Raw genomic sequence first — 25,172 nt, forward strand, 5'->3', positions numbered from 1 at the left:
ATCCCATAGGAACTTCAGGTCCAAAGTGGAATTCGCCAGGGCTATATCTTGTCACCGAAATTTTTATTCTTGTTATGCTACCTTGTCCGGAGGACTCGGAGAACTTCAATGGACATAACATCATTCCTCAAAAACCTCCAATACGAGTCATGGACCTTGGCCTAATGGCTCTGGATTTGCAAATAGTGGCGAATAGAGTTGAATTGAAAAAAAAAACGTCAACAAAACCAATGTTCTCTTCTGGGATTATGGTCAGAACATCGAAGGAGTATACGTAGGAAATGTATGTCTGCCGACGCTCGAGACATCAACGGCGGTAGATCCGTCTTCGCTGCCTAGTCTAAAGTCTGGAAATGCACTTACCTCAACACCGAGGTCAAATTGACATTATTCTGCGCTTATGCGAAACGGACCAAGCCTTCCCGAACACTCATTTGTGAAGTGTGATCGAGATACGCTGTTCTGAAACTATTTCCAAGAAAAAACTTGGTCGGCCCACAGGGAAGTTACACATGAACCAGTTGATCAGAAAGCGATCGCTAGAAACACCATGCAGTGAAAGTTCCTCTCTCAAGATGGACAAGGAGTACAACTATATATTACTTTAGTCTGAGCAAGGAACCTTTCCTAGCCGTCCTTCATCCGTCTTGAATGCGTCCAATGGTCCTATTTGCTGCTAAACCAAGTAGCTTCTAATAAAACATTCTTTCAAGGAGTGTGACTAATCTCAACCTCCCTGGCGTTGGGTTTTCATATCTTATTCAATAAATTCATACATATCCGATGTTTTTTTGGATTAGCTTTTTATGGAGCCCTCAAATTTTTATTAACATTTACACTCTTGATCAAACCCAATTCCCGTATTCGGCTCCTCTGAGTGGTTCGCGCTTCCACCTTAGCTTTGCATAATTACTGCTAACACATAATTCTCCCATATTAAATAAAGTCAAAATCTAGTTCAGGGATTATATCTGTTTGGATTTTTTTTCACTTTTTTTATTGGCTAGTAGTAAAATTAGTTTCTCTAGAGTAACTTCTAAGAAGAAAATCCACAAAAGACCACACTTTTCAATATTGCGAAGAGACGCTCTATTACTAACGACGTTATAATAGGCCAAATCTGCCGTTTCTTTTCAAATTCAAGACTTTGAATGTCAATATCACTTGAAAGTGAATATTTTCACATATATATGCATATGCATCATAAAAGAAATACACAAAACCTTTGATACCTGAAGCGTCCAGCTTCCGGTTTCCCAACATATTTTTGGGGTATACAAGTATAACCCCATTAGAAGGCCTATTTCCACGTAAGTTTTCGGGACTTTTTAGTGGGATAAACTAAAATTATATTTCTATCAAATTTGGACATTATATTAGTCATTTCCCGGAGAGCTTTCTGGATTTTTTTTGAAAAATTTAAGCCAAAAATGAAGTTACATTGTTTTGATGAAGGTCGTACCAAGAGTTAGCCATCTGTGGGACGTGTAGCGACTTCAACTTTTATCTGAACCTAAAAAGCCTTTAATTCTATGTTATTAACTTATTTTTTAGGAATCAAAATCAAAAAGTTTTTAAAAATAATCGAAAAAGGCATCCTTAAAAATATGATATTGTTCCAAATGTTGGTTCAAACTCTTGGCAGTTTTATAAAGAATCATACCTCCAAATTTCATAATGATCGGTTTATTACGTTTTGGATTAGGATTGCTGCAAATGAAATTTTTGTAGCGTATTCTGGGATAGCTCAATTAACGATCTATGCAATAAAAAAATTCGATTCTGAAAATCTTCGAATGTGGTTTCCCCTTAAGGAACGTTGTATTAAAAAATATTGATAAGATATTTTTGCACACATCACCTGTCATGATATTTAATAGTATGATTAAAATTTAAATATTCCTGGAACTGTAAATATCAGTAGTACGCTGAAATTGTAAAGTCTGAAAAAGGTCGCTGATAAATTAAGAGCCAAACTTATTATACATTATTTGTCAAACTTCCATAATTTTTTCCGCAGTCACCTTCGCAGCACAAATGAAATTTAAATGAAAAATTTCCATCGTTTCATTTTGCAGTTAAACTCTTCAAGAATTTTTTCATCGTGTCCGTCACTTCCCGATTTGACTGCAGCTGTTAATGCCAATAATAGTTTATGGTCTCCACCTCAAAGCCTTCAAAATTCGGACAGACGAAAATCGTGGACAGGGGCAGAGGATTTGACTGACTGCACTAAAAGCTCGCATAAAAGGTATTTAGTATATATAATAAAAGATAAATATCGTAATAATCCAAATGTGGCCCTGATATCGGTATTACTTATATTATATATTTATTCAAGTGTCAGCTTGTCAAGTCTAGATAGCGAAGAACAAGAATCTATACGGGTGGCTGAACGCCTTCACAGTCGTTCGAGTCGAAATAGTACGGGCGGAATATCGACACACTCTTTGAATGAAGCGGAATTAGCTGTAAGTGAAGCATTACTATTCGATGAAATTATTGTTTACAATGCATTACTCGTAGCGTGACTTTGAACGAATAACTGCGAAACGGAACCTGGTGCCTTTGGTAATCAATCGAATACCATTGCAGAAGAGTATTTCAACGCCATCAATAGCACCAATTCGGAAGCCAGGACAAAAAGAGGACAATAACATAACAGCGTAAGTTTGAAATGCACATTTACCGAAGCATGTAACCGGTGACATCCAGATGAAATGTAGATATATACAAATGAGGTCACCTAACATGAGTGTAATTTTATTCATTATATTCAATATTTTCAAGAAACATAGATACATAAATATTGTATAAAGTACCGGTAGACATGTATGAAACATCCGTGCGGAAATCTTTCCTACAGCAATAGTGAAAGGATCTGCATAATGCTGAAATCTTCTTTGTAAGCCCATGCGTAGATCCTTAGATCCTTAATCAGGTTTCACTTAACTTATTTGATTCTTTCAATAACTTCGAGTTTTTGATATTGTTTAAAAAAATCAATCGATAGGAATCTCTTTGCTCTCGAACCTGTAATTCGATGATTTCCAACGTTTTTTTGGAAATTATGATGATAACTTGAGGTTGATATAAATTCACTATCGTCGCGCCCGAAAGAATGGTTTTTAGAAAGTTAGTAGGTTTTGCATTATCAAGTTCTCATCTCATATATAATATTTGAAAGTCATCTAAATAATATTCCTAATTAATACTACTACTACTTAATATTCTTTCTGTAATGTATCTACACTGTTAGAAACCCCACAAATTAAAAAAAATCGGTTTATATTTCAATATATCCTGTTATCAATTGAAATTCTAATTTTCAAATTCGACAATCACTCTCGTTTAGAATTCACGAATATCAACCAATTAAAGGACTTTTCAATTCTGCTCAAATGAAAGGCATTGTCAGATATAATTAGGGAGTAAGGGGAAACGCGATTTCAAATCGTAGCTTCCCAAATAACTTAAAATGTCCTCCAAATGCTACATAAGAGATCTAGAAAATTCTTCACAAGTTGGCCGCTAACTTTGCATTGATATACATTAACCATATAATGTTATTGAAACATTTAAGCGGAGAGCTCTATTATTTCTTCTGAAACATTAAGGTGTCAACTTGTTAGTTTATTTTTGAACTACTAAATGGAGCCTGGCATCGCAAAGCACATTAACTCGAATATTTATGTATCAATGAATTCATTTTCTTTTTCTCCCTTTTATATTTTGTAAGCTTCTACGTGTGTATCTTTAATTATTTGTCCGTGATTTGCTTATGAAATTTAAAATATGTTGCAATTATTACATCGAGAAGCTTTTCACCTAACGACCAGTCGTAATGGTAAATTTATCCCAAAAATTGATCATAAAATTGCATAGATAAGGAAAACAAACAATTTTATGAACATTGTTTATATTTATGTACATATTGAAAATTGAACCATGTTTTAATATGGATACCATTTTCGTTATAATGATTTGTAACTTTCCAAAACGATTTATGTCCTTTATTTTTTTATGAATTGGCTCATTCAATATTTCGTATGTGTGTCTTTTTTCTTTGCATATTCTTTGTATAGATCAAGACATCTCTCTGATAGTGAAGATCAGGATGATCGATCATTACTCAGCGCTAGAGATAAGATGTAAGTATAATTGTAAGGCTTTTCACTATTTCTTTGTTTATTAGTGTTGAAATTGGAACGAATGTATACCAGCTTCTTGAAAGTAACGCAAGTTGAAATAATATCAATTATTTTTACTACGTAACTGTGTTTCCAGAATTTTTTTCAATATAAATATTCATATTAAGACACATAGTATACAGCCAATCATACCTCTAGTAAAAACAATAAGTACATTTTACACATTTTGTTTTTTTAGTGAAGTTTATGCTGATCATCCGGAAAAGCGTCGAAAACGGGGTTCGCTTTTCTTCCGAAAGAAAAAAGATAAGACAAAAACAAAGGGACAGTCCACAAATTGTGATGGTATGTATTTCCTAATAAATTATCATAAATCCTATAAAAATGATGAATCATTCTATAAAATTCATACTGTTGTTCCGACAAAAATAGAATATAGTTTTGAAAAAAGTTCTTAGCTAGTAACAGCTATTCCGCTTTAAAACCCATATTTTTAGAAATATATTCTGCATTAATTTCTGCAAATATTTATTAGAAAATATTGCTCGATAATGCAGGAAAAAGAGCGGGGGGCGGGGGGATTTCAATGACATAAGCTAGCCATTCTGAGCCTAAGTGAAGTAAGGTGGTGGCACTCTAGAGAGTACACCACTTCTTCTTGCCACACTTATGGCAATGCGCTTTTTTACTCTAGAAAGCCAAGTGGTAGCAGATGCGAATCCGGTGTCGGGTTGATTCTGACGGCTACCACACGACACGCTTTCTTGAACTGGGAACTGGTTTCTGACAGACTTCTAACTGCAAGATTCCGGTTCAGGTCAAGAGTATCACAATTATAAAATGCAATGCAATAACAGAGACTTTCAATATAGTGGAGAAGTATACTTTCTACGACCAACTACACGGAGTTCAGGGGAGGCTATCTAAAGGTAACACTGATCTGAATGCCCAGGTGGGCTCACCTTGCTCGGACATGTGATGGGGAAGTATGGTTTTGGCGAGCGTAACGATAATGGTGGGAGGTTCGTGGATTTCTGCAACTTCAAATTGACCACTTCGCGATCCGCAGTTGTCTCTTGTTTGTGAGTAACAAGAGAGGCACTGACATCAGCCTCGGAAGGGAGCAGTGCCACTTCTCGCAGGGTTGGGGAGCTGCGAACCCCTACGTTCAACATCGACGACGATTCACTATTGCGCTGGTAAAGGAAACGGAAGATGCCGCTGAACGCAATGATTTCAGAAGTGTATACCGCATCACGAAAGAGTTTACATTTGGCTACAAATCTTTTGATGGTCCTGTAAAGCCACTGGGGTTGACGGTCTCCCCCAGATTTATTTATCACCGCATCTGCAGTTACCACAGATCTGTTGCTTCCGCTTATATGGAAATCTTGATGGCCGACGAGAGTACTCAAAGCTTCACTAGAAATTCATCGTAGAACTCCTTTAATTCCATTTTATCTCAATTGCACAACATAATGTACCGCGAGCAAATGTTTCTTTATGTTAAAGAATTTGATAAAAGAAAGTTAACTTTTTTTTATTATTTTTTTTACATGAATATATCTTGGAATTGTATTTTTTTGTGTGTGGAATTTGTTAATGGCTTTTCTATTATACGTATTCACATCAAATTAGATTTTGCATTGGTTGATCGTCTATAAATTTGTTAATGTGTAGTAGTAAAAACTACAATTAAGGTATCATATTTTATGCATCTATTTTGTGATTAACTAGAAAAGGAAGGCAAATTAGGAATAACGACTGTCATCTGGCCCCCTCTATGTACTAATCATTACTAACAGTACTTAACCTTGGTGATCGAGCGACCACCACTTCACTCTTTGAGGAAATTCTTAAGCAACTAAATTGTTTATAAATTGGTAATTAATGTTGCAGGGTATTATATGTATATTATATACCATCACGTATTTGCCAAGCGATTCTTCACGTAATTCCAAGCAAAAAATGTTCAGTATTTTTGTTCCGATTTCTTAATCCTTAAAGGATTGTAACAAGCATTTTAATTTCTTTAAAAGCCGTTTCCGAAGTAATAAAATTGTAATAAATCAAAAACTATGATAGCTGAGGCGTAGCCATAGTAATAGCTTTCCGACATTACTTTGACCGACGCCATTGTTCCATCTGAGGCAGGGTCTCCTACGCCTTCTTTTTCTGTCAAAATAAATAAATAAAATAAATACAGAATCGTCTATCTTCATCTAGGGGGTCGAAAATGCTTCGAAGGATTCTTCTCTTAAACGCGGCTAAGAGTTCGCATTTTTTCTTAGTAAGAATCCAGGTCTCCAAGGAATATATGACGACTGGCAAGATCATTGTCTTGTACAGTTTGTTTTTCCCACAATATCGATATCGTCAGCATAGGCCAGTAGTTGGGTGGACTTGAAGAGAATAGTGAGTCGCATTTACGCCAACATCGCGGATCACTTTTCTTAGGGCCAGGTTAAAAAGGATGCATTATAGGGCACCCTTTCGTCTTAAATCGTTGTTGATGTTGATGGGTTTCGAGACTGTTTTTGTCTGGCTCGCACATTGGTCAGGGTCAGCCTAGTCAGTCTTACCAATTTCGTCGGGATACCGAATTCTCTCATGTTCGTGTACAATTTTACACTGCTGATGCTATAATAGGCGGCCTTAAAGTCAATGAAAACATGGGAAATTGATGGACATATTCGAACAGGTTTTCCATCGCTTGCCGCAGAGAGAAAATCTTATTTGTTTCTGATTTGCCTAGAGTGAGGTATGGGCCAATGATGTTCTGGGCGTATGGGACTATCCGACCTAGCAAGGTAGCGGAGAATATCTTATAGATGGTATTCAGCAACGTGGCCAACTCTTGAATCACTGCACTGCTTGATATCTCGTTTTTTATGTATGGGACAAGTAATGCCTCTTTGCCAATCGTCAGGCATTGATTCGCTGTCCCACACCTTGAGCATAAGTTGATGAACCGCTTGGTGTATTTTTCCGCCTTCATATTTAGACAGTTCGGTTGTGATTTCATCGGCTCCTGGCAACTTATGATTCTTAAGCCGAAGAATTTCAGCTTTGTATTCTTTTCCTTTTGACAAATTTAAGAGCTTCTATTCTTCGAAATAGGTTTTTTTATTATAACTCCGAGATATTAGAAGTTATACTGATTACCGTCTGTAACTGTTTTCTTTCTGCACGAAACTCGTTCTTCTCACAATGACTGCGAACTGTCTTCCTTTCTTATTATTATTATTTTTTTATCTGACGTTTCTCGTCACCTACTCTGTTCTTCACTCTTGTAGCGAGGTCCGAACTCAGTGGAGAGCGCCGGTGACGTCATCTGTCCGCTGGTATTCGCGACATTCGAAATAAATTTCGAATGCCGCGCATCCTGCCGCGCCACAACAGGATGAGCATCGAGGTGTATAAGGCTCCATCTTACTGACTTGTTGGTAAAACTTCCACGTCTGGTGATGTTGCCCTCAGTTCGTCTTGTTCTTCTGGTTCTCCCAGGCTTCCCATTTCAAGGTTTTGTTTGCAAAACAAAACTTTATTAAAATCGGTTCAATGTCTGTCTGTCTGTCACAGGCACTTTTCTCAGAAACGGCCATCTCGGTTGATACGAAATTTGGCAAGAAGGTGGGAGCTGCGGACCCCCAGACATGCAGTGAGTGACATCCTTCTACGTTGAGATTTAGGGGGGGTCTCCATACATGTAAAAGGGGGGTGTAAAATTTTTTTTCACCAAATATAGTCATGTGGGGTATCAAATGAAAGGCCTCGGTTAGTACTTTTCGAAGCCGGTCTTAGTTTTGAGATTTGTTAGAAAGGCGGGGAGTGGGAGGTCTGGAAACTGATGTTTTCTTTAACGGAATCATTCTCCGAAACTACCCAACCGAAAAATCTGAAAAAAATCATGAAGCTGCCTCTATATGGTGCCCAGGCCTCAAAATACTCTCCATATCGATATCTGTTCAAATTAAGATAATAATAGTATAATATATAACCATATTTTTGGGAAAATTGAGTAAAACCCCTCTTAAGTTTACCTCAGAGTTTTAAAAGTTGGTAGTACTATAAAATATAATATGAAGCATCTTATCCCCAAATTTGACCAAAATCATACTATTAGCAACAAAGTTATAGTAGCTCAAAGTTGTCTTTACCGTGTAAATTTACAACCCGAAGTACTAAATCTGACATGATAAATGCATATTCTTAACGGGCTACGTACAAATGGGATAGTTCTACACTCAAATATACTCACACAAGAAGCAAACAAAACCTTTCATTCCTGAAGCGCCCAGCTTCCGGTTTCCCGACTTGTTTGTGTGTGAAGTCGCTTATCAACTCGACAGAGTTCGTGATAGTTCTCTGCGCATGCATGCGTTCTTTAAGAGTGCAGCATCCTTCCGTTCCTTTGTTAGTTTACATTCATCGTCAAACCAGTCGTTCCGACTTTTTTGCGACTAACGCCGCGTATGTTTATGGCCGTATCAATGATAATGTTCTTCGGGTGATTCTGAAGATCATTTGTCAATGCTTCACCTCCAGGTCCTGTGCTAACTGCAGTTATTGCGGCATCCATTCCCCCTTATATGGTGTGCGGGGGGATCTGTTGTGGATGGCTTTAGTATTTATTTTCCCATGATTATCAGAGGGGATTCTAGCCGGAGCACTATCCCAACGAGAGTGTGATCCGAGTCTATATTGACCCCCCTATATGTTCTGAAATTCATTAAGAGTGAGAGATGGTGGTGTTCAATCAACAAGTGGTCAATTTGAAAGTGGTCCCGTCCCCCGAGACCCACGTTTATTTGTGGATCGCTTCGTTTGTGGCTCGGAATATGATTTTTATATCATCCTTGGAACAGACTTCGAAGGTCCGCCCTACTGCCTCGTACAAGGTACCCTTCTCCGACTCTGCAATCTCCTCTGTATGAGCGTGAACCTTACCGATGCTAATATTTTGAAATTTGCCTTGCAAACGCAGAGTGTATAGCCTGTTTTCAAAGCCGATAAGGGTAGGTTTCAGTTTTTGGTTGACTAGAAAACTTACTTCGAGTATTTGTTTTACTGGATGGCCGCTATAATATATGGAATAATGGCTCTTCTTCAAGAAGCCCGTCCCTGTCCAGCATGTAACGCTGCTACATCAGTCTTTTATTGGAACAAGGTAATTGGGACGGTGTAACGACTGGGCAGCATTCGATCTTTACAGGGAGGTGAAGATAGGGTTTGGTAATAGGACTGTTGGTAATTAACCAGGCGTTACCCCGGTTTCATACTCTATCGGGTGTTCGTCCTGGGACCTATATTACCCTTTGATCGGAATTGTTATTATGTACAAATTTAATTTTTTTTAAATGGAAATGGGTTTTAGAAGTTTAGGAAAAGGTGCTACGCGGTAGGTTTTGGTAAATAAAATGAAACCAGTAACTTTAAATATTAAATGTTTGATGTAAGTGAATGTCGAGAAGGAAATTAAGAAATTGAGAAGAGTGTATTGGCAAAGCAAAAATGCACTCTATCGACAGATTACCTTGGGGATCACTTGTCGAGTTCCGCTAATTAGAGTACTTAGCAAGTAACTTTGATATTGTTAAATAATTGAAGTTCGCAGGAGTAAAGTTCTAGATTGACCAAACAATAATTTATCGCTAGTTAGAATATTTGCCTCGTATATACATAAATATGTTAGGCTTTCCACTTAAATTTGATAGTGACGTCATGCGATTTCATTATTTGAACAAAATCGATATAAGATGCATTAAGGTTTCGATTTTATATGTGCATCACCATCATTTTTCTACAAAACTTGAGGCTTGTTTCACTTTATGGTGCATGCAAAAAACTAATCTGTATATTCTGGTTGATGATGCGCAAGAAATATGTACGTATATGATTTTGCTGCTTCGAAACATCAATATATTTAATAATATCCGCTCTGTTAGGCAATTGTTTTCATAGAACGTTCCCACTGTTTTTTCATCGATTTTTTTTGTATGTATAGAATAGCAACCTTTACTTTAAAAGAATAACTGATGATATTTTCACTTTTGTCCAAATAGCTTGTGGTGCCGTTATTAATCTGTCAACATGCAAGGAACATGCTCTCGAATGCAAAGGAAAGCCATCGAAGCAGCAATCTTCAAAGTCTGGATCTGGAAAGAAGGGATCTGCGAACAGGTAAATATTTTACTTCATGTTAGTTGCCAATTATCAAAAATTAGTGAGTATTCTTCCTACTAAAGTTAAGGTGTAAAAATGTATGATAGATATACAACTTTCAATTTAACATAATTTAAAAACCAGACCTATACATAAAAAGCTTACAATATTACTAAATGCATTAGTATGCATTTCAATTGCATATTTGCTGAAAATACGCAGGTAACCTAAATACTAATTTATATTCTCAACAATCCTCGAGAAGTCTAAATTTATAATCGATTCGTATTATCACCTCAATAATACGCTTTTTTAAAATTATTTTATCAAAGTTTGGAAATTAATTTCTTTTTAGTTTTATAAACAATCGATTGCTAATACTTTAGATTAGCCTTTGAGTATATTTATGTTTTAGATTTTTGATGAGTTTATACAAAAAAGACGAACAAGTTTGAGAACTTTCAACGGACTAAACCAAACCAGGAGTAGGAGATCAATCACGCCATACAGAAACAATTTGAAAAAAAATATAAAAATTCAACAAATAAATGATTGCGCATAATTAGATGATTGCTTTTCATATGTCTAATTTTATGAGAATCTATTATAGTCTGGATTCATTTGCTTTATGTTTTTGCTTATGCCGCACTTCCTCACATCCATTTCATGAATGCTGCAGAAACAGCAATGATAACGATAAAAATGTTTGAAATTATTGTTCTGAACCCCAAAACATGCTAATGACAAACATAGGCATTATTTACTTTTAATTTCAAATTGGAATATTTACAGTTCTTCTTGAAATATAATTTCTCGCAACAATGTGACACTGTTGATTTTTTAATTTGAAAAATCAAAACCCATCGAAACATTGAATGTTTTAACGTTTGACCCATTTCATGCAGATATTCAATAATGATTTATTTCAAATATAATGTCGGATGTCATTAGATTAGTTTGTAATTGATTTAACGAGTGTAGTAAGCATTTATAGACAATTACATTTACTTCGAATCCTCTTCCGTTTTTACGGTTGCTTCAATTACAACTGGGTGAGGACTTTTTAATGTGGTAATATCACTATTCATTTTGAAAATTGTTTTTCAAGGGAAAATAGATAAGTGTAATATTGTAAATATAAAGACCTACGGTTAAAGAATTTCCATGGAAATCAGAGGATTGTTCATACGTAGAGTTGGGTTATATATATAAAGTCGAAAAAGATGTCTCATTCGCGGGACATAGACGTAAAATAAGAGGAATTCACATGCATGATTAACTACCAAGCAAGTTGTGAACAACTACCGCAGCAGATTCGCTGGAAGAAATTGTAGAGTAATCAGAAAAAGCGCATAGCTTATGTTATTTAAAATTTGCTTTCTTCTATTTCGTTTTCTCTTTTCTTTGTCTCAACCGCTTACAGTATCTGTGCGCAATCAACTCTTGAGTTGTTTTGTGGCTGAGGTTTCCTCTTCAGTGATGGAATTGTCGAAAAACATAAGAATATCTGTTATTTTGTCTTATTCATTTAATTTGTATTTTTTAATCAGTTGTACGAAATCCCAATTGAAAATTTGAAATGTCCTAAGGACTGAATGTGAGCACCCGTCGAAAAACATTAACTGTTTTTTCATTTCACTCCACAAACAAAAATACAAAACGGAATCCCATTCAAAGTTAATATTTTCGTTGAACTCTGGTAAATTCCTAAGGTACATTTTCTCGCCTACACGTTTTGATGACGATAAAAAGAAGCACTCAAGTTTGGTGCCTCTGTAGATTTTCACATTGGTATTTCTTTGAAAATAAGACTCTAGTTAGAATTAAAAACAAATAAAAACAGGTACCATACTTGAGTTCTTTTTGAAGCGAACATTAGTCTCATTTATCATATGAAAAAAACTCCACTAAATTTAGGTTTGCTCAAACAATTTTATCAATAAAATTAGAAAGATTAAAATTTCTGTTATTTTCTTTTAAACTCTTTGTCAAAATCACAAAAGCGGCAAAAAAATGACCGGATGCTACTCCCCTTGGAGATTGGTCGCTAACAAATTAGGCGTGACATCGCATCACGCCAGGTAACATTAAAAGATATGACAAAATCAGTTCAAATCCATCCAAAACAAGACAACAATCAGATACAGTTACAAAAACAACGTTTGAATTTATTTTTAAACGCTGCTTATTAGCTAAACTAATATAATTCTTACACTATACGTATATATCTGTTTACGAGTAAATTGGGTTTTCTCTTTTCAAATAGAAACCATTTTCAATGACTTCTCATTTCATTTAATTTTGAATTATTCGACTATCATATATATCTTCTTCTATTTGTGTTAGAAGTGTTCTACGCCTTAAGCTCTGCTTGCTTAGCTATTTTCTCTGAAATGATTTTGATTCAGAAAATTTTCTGAATACTTTTTACTCCTTTACTGTTGACGACATGACTTTCTAATTCTCCGAATTCTAACAGATATTGCGAAAGCTCTATTTTCGAGAGATTCTTTGATCGTTACCAATGACTCCTTGGAAATTATTTACTTTGCTACTTTGTTCATCTTGTTTGGTTTCAAGCTTCTGGTCTGTTATTTTGGAATCAACAACATTCTTTGAATTTGATAATCGAGTGCTATTTATGATCAAAATCAGAGAGTGTTCTTCGATTCTTTACTTTTCTTCCGTAGTAAATTTCACTAATAAGAGAATTCTGCCAGAAAAGTAATGGATTGTAGTGTAAATATGTTGTTTTGCTTATAATCGTCAAAAGGCAAATACTTGATGCAAGTTACCCTAAATTTATTTATCTATCTTCCTTTTCTTCATTGATTGTTTTAAAGTATTTGCTCTATCTTTCTTGAACGCTTCTGTAAGTATAAAGTTTAATGCGTTTTCGTTATTAGTTATCCTAGACAATGAAAATTTCCGTCCTGTGTCGAATTGATCGAATTGCTCTCTGAGTAAATTCATTTCTTGCATGGCACTATGTTTATCTATGCTGCACCCAATTCTCATGCTTGTAACGATGTGCTTTTTAGCTTTCTATTGAAAGATACTCAGGGAAAACAAGTTTCTTTTGCAAAACCACCCCTAAACAGAAAATTGGCTCATTTGAGAAATAAGTCCTCACGAAATAAAAATTCACCACGTTACTGGAGAAGCGATAAATGTAATAAATATGTAACTGTATTCTCATTTCTATTTAGTAAGTTATAGTTACTATTTATGTTATGTTTTGTTGAATACTGAGTTAACAAAGTGAATAGGATGAACACTTTTCATATTCTTAAGTAATCACTTTCAATAAGGAGCACCGTTACATGTGCTACCCTGTATGTGATTTAATACCCTAAACAAGATAATATTGAATGGAATATTGTTTTAAAATGATGAAAGGAGCTAACATCCATAATAAAAGGTAATTTATGGTGAAGTCTTTAGTCAACTTAGGCAAAAACATTGAAACATTTATATATATTCCCTTTTTTTGAGAACGAGAACTTGGTATCTTCTCTAGTGGTGTTTTATTATATTTTCTCACATATAACAGGACGTTAAGTCTTCTTTTTCTTCAGCCTTTGTCTCGTTCACAAGCGGGGTTGGCTCGTCGTGATCGATTCCACCATTTGATTCTATCAAATGCCTGAAACGGATGCAGTCGCAAGGCTTTTAAATCCCAATTCGACATATCAAGCCACCGTTGTTTCGGCCGAATTACGTGACCGTACCACTGAAGATGCCTCTCTCGCAATTTTTGCACGATCGGTGCAACTCCATATCGATCGTAGATATCCTCATTTTGGAATGTGATCACAACGTGTCACGCCATTAGTCAAACGCAACATCTTTGTCTCCATTACTGCAGGATGCTTTTTATAGTCGGCCAATACTCAGAACCATAGAGAGCGACAGGACCGACGACATTGCGGTAAATTTTAGATTTGAGACGTTCATCACAAATAACACCAGTTGTGGAACGCCACTTCATCCAGGTTGCGTTAATGCGTGAAGCAATTTCATACGGCAGTTCTCCATTGACTGACAACATTGACCCGAGATATTTAAATCGCTCAGTTCTGGGCAGGTCACTGCCATTGATACTGATTGTGTCTGTTTCATGGGGATCGGTCGACAAAAATTCAATTTTATTCAGATTCAATCTGAGATGGCGATGCGTATTTCATTTTTGGACAAGTTGCTCGAGATCACTTTTGCTATTAGGCGCTAGGAAAACATCATCTGCATAAAGCAGTGTATAGGGCGCTGGAAGATGGATATCTCGTGTGACGGTGTAAATAATAAAAACAAAGAGGAGGGTTGAGAGGGCACTTCATTGCTTAACATCAACAGAGATATCAAGCGGTTTTGACACACCAGCCACACTTCGAACTTTACTTTGCGAATCCTCTTAGAGCAATTGAACCTAGCGCACGAGTTCTTCTGGCACTGAGTGTTGTCATAGAGCATACCAGATGAGTTCGTGTGGCACACAACAAACGCTTTCTTTATATCCAAAAATGCAATGTAAAGCAGGCGATGCTTCTTAAGGCTTCGTGAGTAACCGCGCAGCATGTATTGCGTCAGTAGTTCCCCAGTTCTTGACAAACCCGGCTTGATTCACGGTTATTTCAACGATTTCGCGAATACGGTTGTCAAGAATACGTTCAAAAATCTTCATTGTATGGGAGAGTGACCGGATCGAACGGTAATTTGAACATTTTGCTGGATTACTTTTCTTTTTCCATATGAGAACTGTGGTATTTTCTTTCCAGTCAGAGGTTGTTCTACCTTCCTAAATAACCCGATTAAAGAATTCAGTGACTCTCCCTTCAAATTTTGCTATTTAACCCTATTTTCCGCGAATTTTAACATACACAATGTACCAATTTCCTTACAGAAAAATGAATCTCCGTTTCAACATGATAGAATGATGTTAACATCATTTTATCTTAAGTACTCAATTTGTGTTAGTTATAATAGGTTCAATGGAACCCCACTCATTGAAAAGAAACACCAAGCACCTGAACCCAAAGGCAGAAAATAACAATGGAGGGCAGTTACTTCGAACATTTTCTTAAAAAAAAAATTAAATGAAAATACCAAGTATTAAATGAAATGAGATTAAATGAAAATACTTGGAATACAACATTTTTTAATTTTCAGTCATCAAAGTGTCCGTTATGTCATTTGTTCCGTTGAAAATAAACTTCTTTTTATTTTGCGAATTTGTGTTTTTTTTGTTTCATTTTTATGGTTCTACATTTCCAACTGCCACTAATTGTGCAATTAAAATGAAATCATGTTAATAAGATTTTATCACGGTAAAACGGAGATTAATTTTTTATAAGAAAATGTGTATATTGTGTATGTTAAAATTGGAGGAAAATAGGGTTAAACAGCAAAATTTGGGGGGAAGAAAAACACAATTTTTGCATTTAGAAAGCTATAATTTCGACCCACTTACTCTATTTTCACAAGCATACTTTCATGTTCCAGAGTAATGTCTTCTACGATTCGACGTCTATTCCAATACTCTAGCTGACGTAGTTTTCGAGTTATGATTTTAGTGGGGCAAAGGCGATGATTTTGAAGGATTTATGTTAAACAAAACAAAAATGATCATCTCTTTAACGGACCCATTCTCAGAAACTACCAAACCGAAAAATCTGAACAAAATCAAGAGGTCGCCACTATGTGGTGCTTAGGTTCCAAAATACCCTCCATACCGATATCCTTTCAAATTCAAGACTTTGAATATCAATATTACTTGAAAGTGGATATTTTCACATACGTGCTACGTACTAACGGGATAAATGCACACTCAAATGTATTTACAAAAGGAATGCACAAAACCTTTCATAATTGAAGCGCCCAGTTTCCGGTTTCCCGACTAGCTAGAGGGTCAATAAATTGAAAAAAAAAATTACTTAATATTTTTTGCTTAGCATTGTATTAGGAATCGGCTTGCATACAGTTTATCCGGTAATTTTGAAACACCATGTATACGTGCAAATTTCCAAAGTCCATTTTAATCTGCAAATTTTACGTGTTTTTTGCAACTTTAAACTTCTGGCAGCCCTTTATCTTCCACCTAGCCTTCTTACAATATTTGTCCTCTATATGTGGGTATGTGTTTATGCAACAATTCAGCTGTGCAAGAGTTAGCTTTTTTCTAACCAAAATTTGACAGGTTGGGCAGCGCGCCCACCCCTTAGTCTTCTGGTAGGCCTTCTGACTGCCGGCTTTTGCTTTACCGACTATATTCTATCCATTTTCAGTTAAAATGCTCCGTGCAACGAGTAATGTAAATTTTCATGTAGCCAGCTGTTAGACTATTTGCTTAAGAGGAAGAACTTGTATTGCATACTGAATGAAGGAAGGCGTTTCATAGATTTTAGTCGTATTAAAGTTGTATATTTGAAGAACAAAAATTATAACCGTGGACCAATACGCTTGGAAACTTTTCGTTAGGAAATTGTCGCGGGGTGTATAATATATATTTTGTAAAGCGCTATTATACTTTACCCCTTAGTGGTATAACCTCTTTGTGTCATTGCCATCCCACCTATGCGGGGTGTACCTTCTGCATATGATCACTTCTCTTATAGTGTCTTCTTGTAATCAATCAACGCGTTTCATCATCTTTGATTATCAGGAATAAATGTTTCCAAGCACGCATATAATTATCCAGTTAGAATTCCGACCACTTTACACTCAATAATATAATAATCCAGTTAATGGCACAAAATCAGCAGTCACATTTTCATCCTACCTTCTATGGATATGTCCAATATTTACCCAATCATTTCCAATGTAATTTTCTGTTTCATTGCACGTTCTAAACAGCCCTGAATGCATTAATCAAAGTTAATCTATGACTTTTTAGAATCTTACGACATTTAAGTCACTGTTTGTAAATCTCCTTACATAAATTCCATACACATACAAACAAAGAAAAACAAAAAACTTGGTTTTAAGGACTTAATAAATATTTCTTTGAAAAAAGGCGTTATAGAAGTTGTTATATGATCCAATTCAATCGGTTTTGATTGAGTTTTATATTTTGATTATATTCCGATTCTCTTCATTTTGGCTGCAATTAATAAGAATATGCAATTCTTTGTCTTATCAACTATTATCATCATTCTACTTCTCCTTTAGGAATCCTTTAAAATCAATAATCTATTACAAGCGAAAAACCATTCATATCATTTCCATATGGTTTTGTACGTAGATATAGCTCACTTTGATGTGATTATAAGCATGACTCCAACGATATAATATCGTGGTAATGAAAATTGAAGTTGCAATTATCAGAATACTGGTGACCTACAAACTAACTGAAAAATGAGATATTTACGTACAACTTAGTCTCAACATATTCTCTTCTCGACTATATCGTTTGCCTATTTCTCTTTAAATATTGAAACATATAGTTTAGTTGATTTTTGTATAGTATTCATTTGATTTTAGTTCAATTATTATGTTTTATTGAACTGTATCTTTTTATTTTCACTTTTCGTTTACTTTACGCTTGCATTTAGCCATACTTCATCGCATCATGACGATGGCCGGGACTATTATGATGGGCACTCCCAAAATGATCATGTAAAGTGAGTACAGCAATAAGAATGCATTTCAAAAATAATTTACGCCATTTTCTTGTCAAATATTATATTTTACACATATAAACATATTTTGTGAAGCTCTTATACTATTTTGCATTGATATGCTTTCACAATTCATGAACTTATGACAACAATAGACTAAAAATGCTAGTTGAATAACTTTAAGAAAGCATTTAATATTTGCATAGTACAAAGTCAACAGCTGAAGACCGTCTTATTCTGATTTGTAGTTACTCCGATGATACACCTTTAATCAAGGGGGAATTTTTGAATGATCCACCAATCGGTCCGCAGGATCTTGGAGCCGATCCAGCTTGGGGAATTGCCGCAGATGAACCTGATTCATGGAGCCCTAGTGTAACGAAGGAGATCGTGAAATCCCTGAAAGATAAACAGGTAAATGGATATAAATGCTACTACATGCTATTGAACGTATTCAAATAAAAGAAAATATAATAGTTGACTATAATTTTCGTGATATCCATATGAACTCTCGCTGTCAGTTTGAACCTCATTCTCATATCTCTTTACAAACTGGTTTTTGACGGCGCTTTGAGCCATGTTTAACAATTTGAATGGAACCAGAGGCAGAAGCATTTTATTGTTATACTTGAATGTCAGTGTTGAGCAAAATATAGTTCCAGCTAACAATGTAGTTATCCCTAATTAGTGGAAATGTAATTATTAGTTTAAAACTAACAACTACTTGTCCTATTATTAGTTACTACTTGAATAATTTCCATTACTAAATAATACTTGCAAAAAGTAGTTGGTGAAAAACGTAGTTAACAACATAAAGAGTTAGTAGTTACGATTGACAACTAGTAGCTATAATATTACCTAAGCAGCAGCAGTAAACCAGGCAAATTTTGAATATGAATAAATAAATGATATTTCAGATCCCTTCTTGTAAGGTCGCCTGCCCTCTTATTGTCATCAATGCATTTGTGCTCCGCTATTCATTTCAACTTCACCTCGTTTTCCCCGGCCCGGGTTTTGAAACTTTGCTAGATAGATCTGGTTTAGAGTAACGCGATGGCATTTAAAAACTCAACTGTCAAAGGTAATATGAATCCAGACACAATATGTGCTTGCTCAGGTGGTTGTCATTCCAATAATTCCGGTTCTCCCTAATTATCGAAGTCTTGATTTTTCGTGAACACGAGGAGACTGGTCCTGTTGGAAATTATTGTGATATTTTCTCATTCCTAGCATCTCTCTACTAGTCTCAGAGCTTATTGTACCGGTTCTGAGATTGTTTCCAAGGATTTGGAAATGATACCCCACTTCGTTTATTAAGACTGCAAGGTTCCACAATAGAAATGATAAAGTAGACAGTATTAGAATATGACGGCGAATAGAATCTCACCACATAGACGTTTTTGAAGCAATCTTTTTTCCAACAATGGTCTTAAGGCTGGCCAAGTGGATGGTTCACACTTTCACATCTCACACAAAATAGTCCTTTATACCACCTTGCATTATTCGGTGCTCAGCTTTTCTAACGTTAAGGGCTCTCCATATATTTTTTATTTTCCCTGGCATTCTCCTTGTCATCTTTGTTGAGTTTCCTTGTCAGCTTTTAGGAGCGTGGTCGCCTACGTGGTTATTCTATAGCCGTTTTTCGCTTCTGGATTTGAAACAGCTTCTTCCTAACAGAAAACGACTGAACTGATTGTTATGAAATTTGGTGAGAAAATTTGGTCTATGAATCCCTTTATATACAACAAGTGGCTCACTTTATGTTGAGTTTGAAAGGTTCGAAAGGGGGGAGTGCACTTTTATCACAGAATATGGACATGTGGGGTATAAAATGAAAGGGCTCGGTTAGTACTTTTTGCAACTGATCTCTTTTCTGATATTGGGTTAAACTTAGGGGAGAAGGCTCATAATGTGCAACTGATCTCTTTTCTGATATTGGGTTAAACTTAGGGGAGAAGGCTCATAATGTGTGCCCAAAAAGCGAAACACGTCTCGTTCTCAGAACCTATCCAGCAAAAAAATCTGAAAAAAAATTACAGTGATGCATCTATACGAAATCTAGGCCTCGAAATACATCCCGTTCCAATATCTGCATAAAATTAATAATGGTATGTTACAATATTTCAGAAATTTACCGGAAACCTTTAAGTTCATTCTCCCAGATGAGATACAACAAATTATAGGCAATAGTATAGGACATAATTCTGTAAAGTTTGAAGGGAATCCATCTATTAGTAACAAAATTATTGAAAGCTAAAAAGTCAAAGTCAAAAGTCAAGTCAAATTGTCTGATTTCCATTTCACGTAAATTTATTGCATTCTAAGACGTGTATGATCATCATCATATAAAGTGGATTTATATGTACAGTAGCGTCCATGGGGATATTTTTGTTTAGCTTTTTTAAGTTATTTCAATATCAGTGTATGTATATGAAAATGAAGTTTGTGAGTAATGCTCAATAAGATAGAGATGTGTGTACGTATGTATACTTTCGTGCGCAGAGAGTAAAGTGGAAATGCTTGCAGATGCGTTAGATCAATTAAGTTCAGATGTATACGGTAATTGATAATATTTGTTTGTTTAGGGTGAGCACAATATTTTTGCCGTTAAGAGGGTCATCCCGTGTGTCGGGTTGGAGAAATCGATTTTTTTTTTGCATGAATTGTATCTATATATAGTGGAGAATATGTGGGCAAAAGGATTTTCCGATATTCCGAGTCCTTCAGAAATTACAGGGTTAAACAGGTAAGGAGTTTGCAGCCGCGGCTAGAGTACTCGATGAGAAAGAGCATCGAATCTTTTGTTACCTGTTAGTTTTTCACCTGAGCCTTATAAATTTGAACACAGGTATAAATATAAAAAGATGGAAAACCAATCAATTGTCTAAAATTATTTGCTGTTTGGAATAAAAAGGATAATCCAGTCTAGAGTGAGCACTGAAAGGCGTTCAAGTTATACTCAGTTATATTTTGTTGTAAGTATTGTGCTATTGTGTGTTCAGTGATTTTTTTTAAATGGATCGTACGAAGGGAAATCGCTTTAACGTTCAACGTCATGTTCGCACTAAAAAACGAGTATTTCATGGGAATCAATAGTTATCAGAGAAGAAAAAGGACTTCGCATCAACATCAGCAAAGAAACTTTTAGCAAGCATGAACATGGATGTTCCAATTGCGACAAGTTTTGTATATTGTATATTGGATTTTGCTGGAGTTTTCTTCGGTATTTCTGCAAATTTCTGCAAATAATAAAATATACGTAGTAGTAAAAAAGGAATACGTAGGACATGTCGAGAAAAGAATGGGAACGCGGCTTAGAAATGCAAAGAAGAATCACAAAGGCATTGGTGGAAAAGGGGCTGGAAAACTTACTGATAAGGACCTCACTACATTTCCTGGGCTGGCTATTCGTCGACACGCAAATTCGATAGAAGTAATGAAACAAGAAATTTGGGAAACTTTCTTCCATAAATGTTCTACAGACGAAAATCCTCAGCATGAAAATCGTCCAGCAGGCGAGGACAGTTGATGCAAATGGCGCAAAGCGGAAGCTAAAGGAGAACTGGATAGTTCTCACCACGAGAAGGCACCTTTTACTGAGGAAGTTCAAACAGTCATCAAACCAATCTACGAAGATTTGTCACGAGATGATCTCTTGAACAGATGTTTAGGAGCAGAGACCCAGAATAACAATGAGTCGTTAAATGCATTGATCTGAACTTTCGGTCCTAAACACCTTCATTCTGGGGCCAAGGTCGTAGAAATCGCCACTTTTCTGGCTGTAATTATTTTCAATGAAGGATTCGATGGCATTCTCAAAATCCTGGTGCTCTCTATGGACCAGGTATAGCAGATTAATGGTGAGCTAAAATTTTACTGTTGATAATCATATTTAAATTTTCAAATGCGTTTTTCTCGAAACTGCATCTTGAAAATCGGCTGCCACCATAGCTCAAAATCTATCCAACCAAATTCTTTGAAATTTTCACAGCTCCTTTAGTACATATTTCTACGGTCCGCAAACTAGGATAATTGCAATCGGACGGGTAGTTTTTTTTTTATTCATAAAAAAAATCCGTAAAAAAACACCAAAATCCAAAAAATTAAGTTTAAAAGCCCACTAAAAATTTACCTTTTAATATTTTCTAATTATCCTAGTTTGCGGACCGTGGAATATTGTTCACATTAAAACGCCGTTTAGTTTTTTTCCCTCAGATGAACACAGCGCCCTCCAGCGTGGCAGCAGAAAAACACCTTTTTTTGGAGATGGGTGCATAAATTAACATCTATTCCAAAAATTAGCTACGAAATCAAGCTGAAAAATTTATCACATATGCTAGAGATATCAGTAAACATATGGTGAAAAAATCACGTTTCTATCTTTATCCAGTTCTTCAAAATAATTTTTCGAAAAAAGGCAAAAAAAACGGCCTTCACACGGGATGACCCCCTTAATATATACATACATATATATATTTTGTTTAGCAATATATGAAGGAATATTTTGCATCCTTAGCTATGTACGAATGGAAAAACGTTCATAGAAAGTTGCTCATGTAAGATGAACACAAAACCTTTATCCCTGAAGCGCGGAGCTTCTGGCATTCCAACTTGTTTCCTATTTAAATGTAAGAACGTGGTACAAGTTAGTGCATGCATCCTGATGTAGTTCTTGTTGAATACACCAACATTTTGCGGTTCAACATAATTTTACATTAATGAAAAAATAAAATTGAAAGTTATTATTTATTGTTTTTTTACAGGTTAAACGACAGGAACACATTTATGAATTTATAATGACAGAAAAGCATCACTGCCAAACACTTCTAGTCATGCAGAAAGTATTTGTGGAGAGCTTACAAAGGCATTTCAGTCGCCTGAAACTGGACAAACTGTTTCCTAGGTTGCCAGAATTAACGGAACTCCACACAAGGTATTTTCCTTTTTTAACGTAAATAACTTCAACGCGAACAACGAGTTCACATTTAATTGGAAAAAGCTTATCTTATTTAAGTCCAGTAAGTCCAGTGATTCTAAGTATATTATGAACTGCGCTAATGAGAAAATAGAATCCAAAATGCCTGATAGCACTTTTTGAATCGATTGCGAAAATTGATAAGAAATTTTTTTCTAGTTTCCTCAAAAAGTTGCGACTGAAACAGAAGGAAAATCCAATCGTGGACAGCATTGCAGATATATTACTTGACTTCTTTTCGGGGTCATCGGCACAGAAACTTAAAAGCTCTTACGGTAAGTTGAACTTTTAAACAAAAATAATATATTTCGTTCTAATTTAGTGTAGTTGCCCTATGAGTTGTGGTGTAAGAAAACAGTCAAAGCATTCCCTGCTTGTCGTAAAAAGTGATTAGAAAGGCTCAAAACTCGCAAATTTTGAAATTCTCTTACTACCGAAATGTCAACAACGCCTCACACGGCTAAGACCTATGGCTATTGAAAACGGTTAACGATTGGTTTCTGGAACCTCCTTGACAACGGCTTCAAAGGCCCCAGAAAACTCGCTTTCTCCAGCTTGAGCGAAATGTTGGGCGATATATGCAGGACACTTTGGGCCTCAGCGAAGTAAGATTTTGAAAAATATTGCTCTGTCTTGCGGCACTATACTTTTATATTTTGGAAAGCCAGTTAATAGTACACGTGGATCCGGTGACGGCTGACGACTACTTCAAGGCCCGCTCTCTTGACCTGGAAGTCGATTTCTGCCAGGGTTTGAATGTAAAATTCCGGTCCAGTTTGAAGTACTTCACAACTGTGCAGGGCTATGCTCCAATAGTGATTTCCAATGTAGTGGAGAAAGATGCCTTCTATGAGCAATTGCACGTAGTACAGAAGAAGCTTCTCAAAGGTGACACGAATGTGGAGGTGGGGTCTGATAACAGCTTCCTCGGACGTGTGTCTTTGTGACCGAAACAACATTGAAAAGTTTGTAGACTTCTACAATTTTCACAATCTCATCGGCAGCACACTGTTCGAGCAGATTTAAAAATTGTCCTCATAATGTACCTAACAAAAGCGGTGGTAACATCGGCCTGGAACTTGACCATTGTCTGATGCTCTTTCACCTTCGCTAACGTGGGACTGCTGCTTGGAATTGTAGGGGAACTGAACGTGGGCACATCAAATTCAGTACAGACCGTCTCTACGACCTGGCTGTGGTCCAGCAGAGCTGAACTTTTTAGATACGCAAACGACACACACTCTAAATCCGCCTCAGAATATTGATGAGCACTGGGCGGCCATCAAGACCAAAGATGAAGTTGTCAGCCCCTTCCAATGTGAAGGCGGATCGACGGTGGTAATTTGTTTGGAGCTTCGTTGGAGATTCCAGCAACGATTGTTCTACCTTATACCATCTACAATAGTAAAACATCTAGCAATAAAGTTCCACCTCTTATGGATGGTACTGCAAACATCGTAATGTGGCCCAGCAAGGTAAACAACATTCGAAATTTATTTTGAATTTTGTTAATTCGACTGACAGATGCCACCACCGGTATTTCGTTAAGTCGACTGACAGATGCCACCACCGGTGTTCTCCGTGGCGTAGTAGGCCTTGACAACTAATTTAGATTGAAACAATTAATAATTGAATATGATTATGAAGTCTATAGCCAGCTGCCGCCCATGCATCGTTATTATTAATAATTTTTAGAAAATATAAACGAATTTATAATAGTCAGTCGTTTGCTTTGGATGAACCCAAAATAAATTGAATTAATGTTTGCACAATTAGATTTAATTGATTTAAGTTTATATCCATTAATTAAAATAATATGATATAATAAAATATATAAGCAACTAAAGTATCATGCGGATACAAATTGTTCTTCCAAATAGGAGCGAAATTATATGTGTCACCATCGCGCTCAGTTTGACGGCGTGATTGTTGAGAGAATTGAGCGTCAGTCTTCCAATCTTGCTGCTCTGGTACCGAATTCCAGTCGTCATTGGTGTCTGTGTTCGTCTTGTGTTTGGCTCGCTGCTGTGAGCTTATCACTTGCACAGGGCTAAGTATCATCATAGTGAAACTGAAGCATCATCTTAGTGTGTGGATACCCTATATTTAACCAAGGAGTGAACAGGAAACACTAATCATCGCGCTCAAATCTGGTGAAGCTGCTGCCTCGCTGATCTCTATACAGACTTGATACAACTCAACACTCAACGTTGACATCACTGTTATTCCAAAGTTCCAAACTCCCATCAATTGATACCTACGTCGTTT

The 25,172-nt window shown here is 36.1% G+C and overlaps 1 protein-coding gene across 1 annotated transcript in view; it reads left to right on the plus strand.

Moving 5' to 3' along the window:
* LOC119659183 (rho guanine nucleotide exchange factor 18) overlaps positions 1–25,172 on the plus strand; it is a 120,115-nt gene that overhangs the window by 67,303 nt on the left and 27,640 nt on the right. The window contains exons 6-16 of the mRNA XM_038067146.1: positions 2,079–2,251; positions 2,342–2,471; positions 2,527–2,666; positions 4,086–4,151; positions 4,390–4,496; positions 10,217–10,334; positions 12,320–12,397; positions 17,864–17,932; positions 18,178–18,343; positions 22,693–22,862; positions 23,064–23,179. Of these exons, the coding sequence (XP_037923074.1) occupies positions 2,079–2,251; positions 2,342–2,471; positions 2,527–2,666; positions 4,086–4,151; positions 4,390–4,496; positions 10,217–10,334; positions 12,320–12,397; positions 17,864–17,932; positions 18,178–18,343; positions 22,693–22,862; positions 23,064–23,179 (1,333 nt within the window). The remainder of the gene's footprint in view (positions 1–2,078; positions 2,252–2,341; positions 2,472–2,526; positions 2,667–4,085; positions 4,152–4,389; positions 4,497–10,216; positions 10,335–12,319; positions 12,398–17,863; positions 17,933–18,177; positions 18,344–22,692; positions 22,863–23,063; positions 23,180–25,172) is intronic.

The sequence above is a fragment of the Hermetia illucens genome, chromosome 1 (genome assembly GCF_905115235.1).
Source record: "Hermetia illucens chromosome 1, iHerIll2.2.curated.20191125, whole genome shotgun sequence".
In the NCBI taxonomy this organism is placed as follows: Eukaryota; Metazoa; Arthropoda; class Insecta; order Diptera; family Stratiomyidae; genus Hermetia; species Hermetia illucens.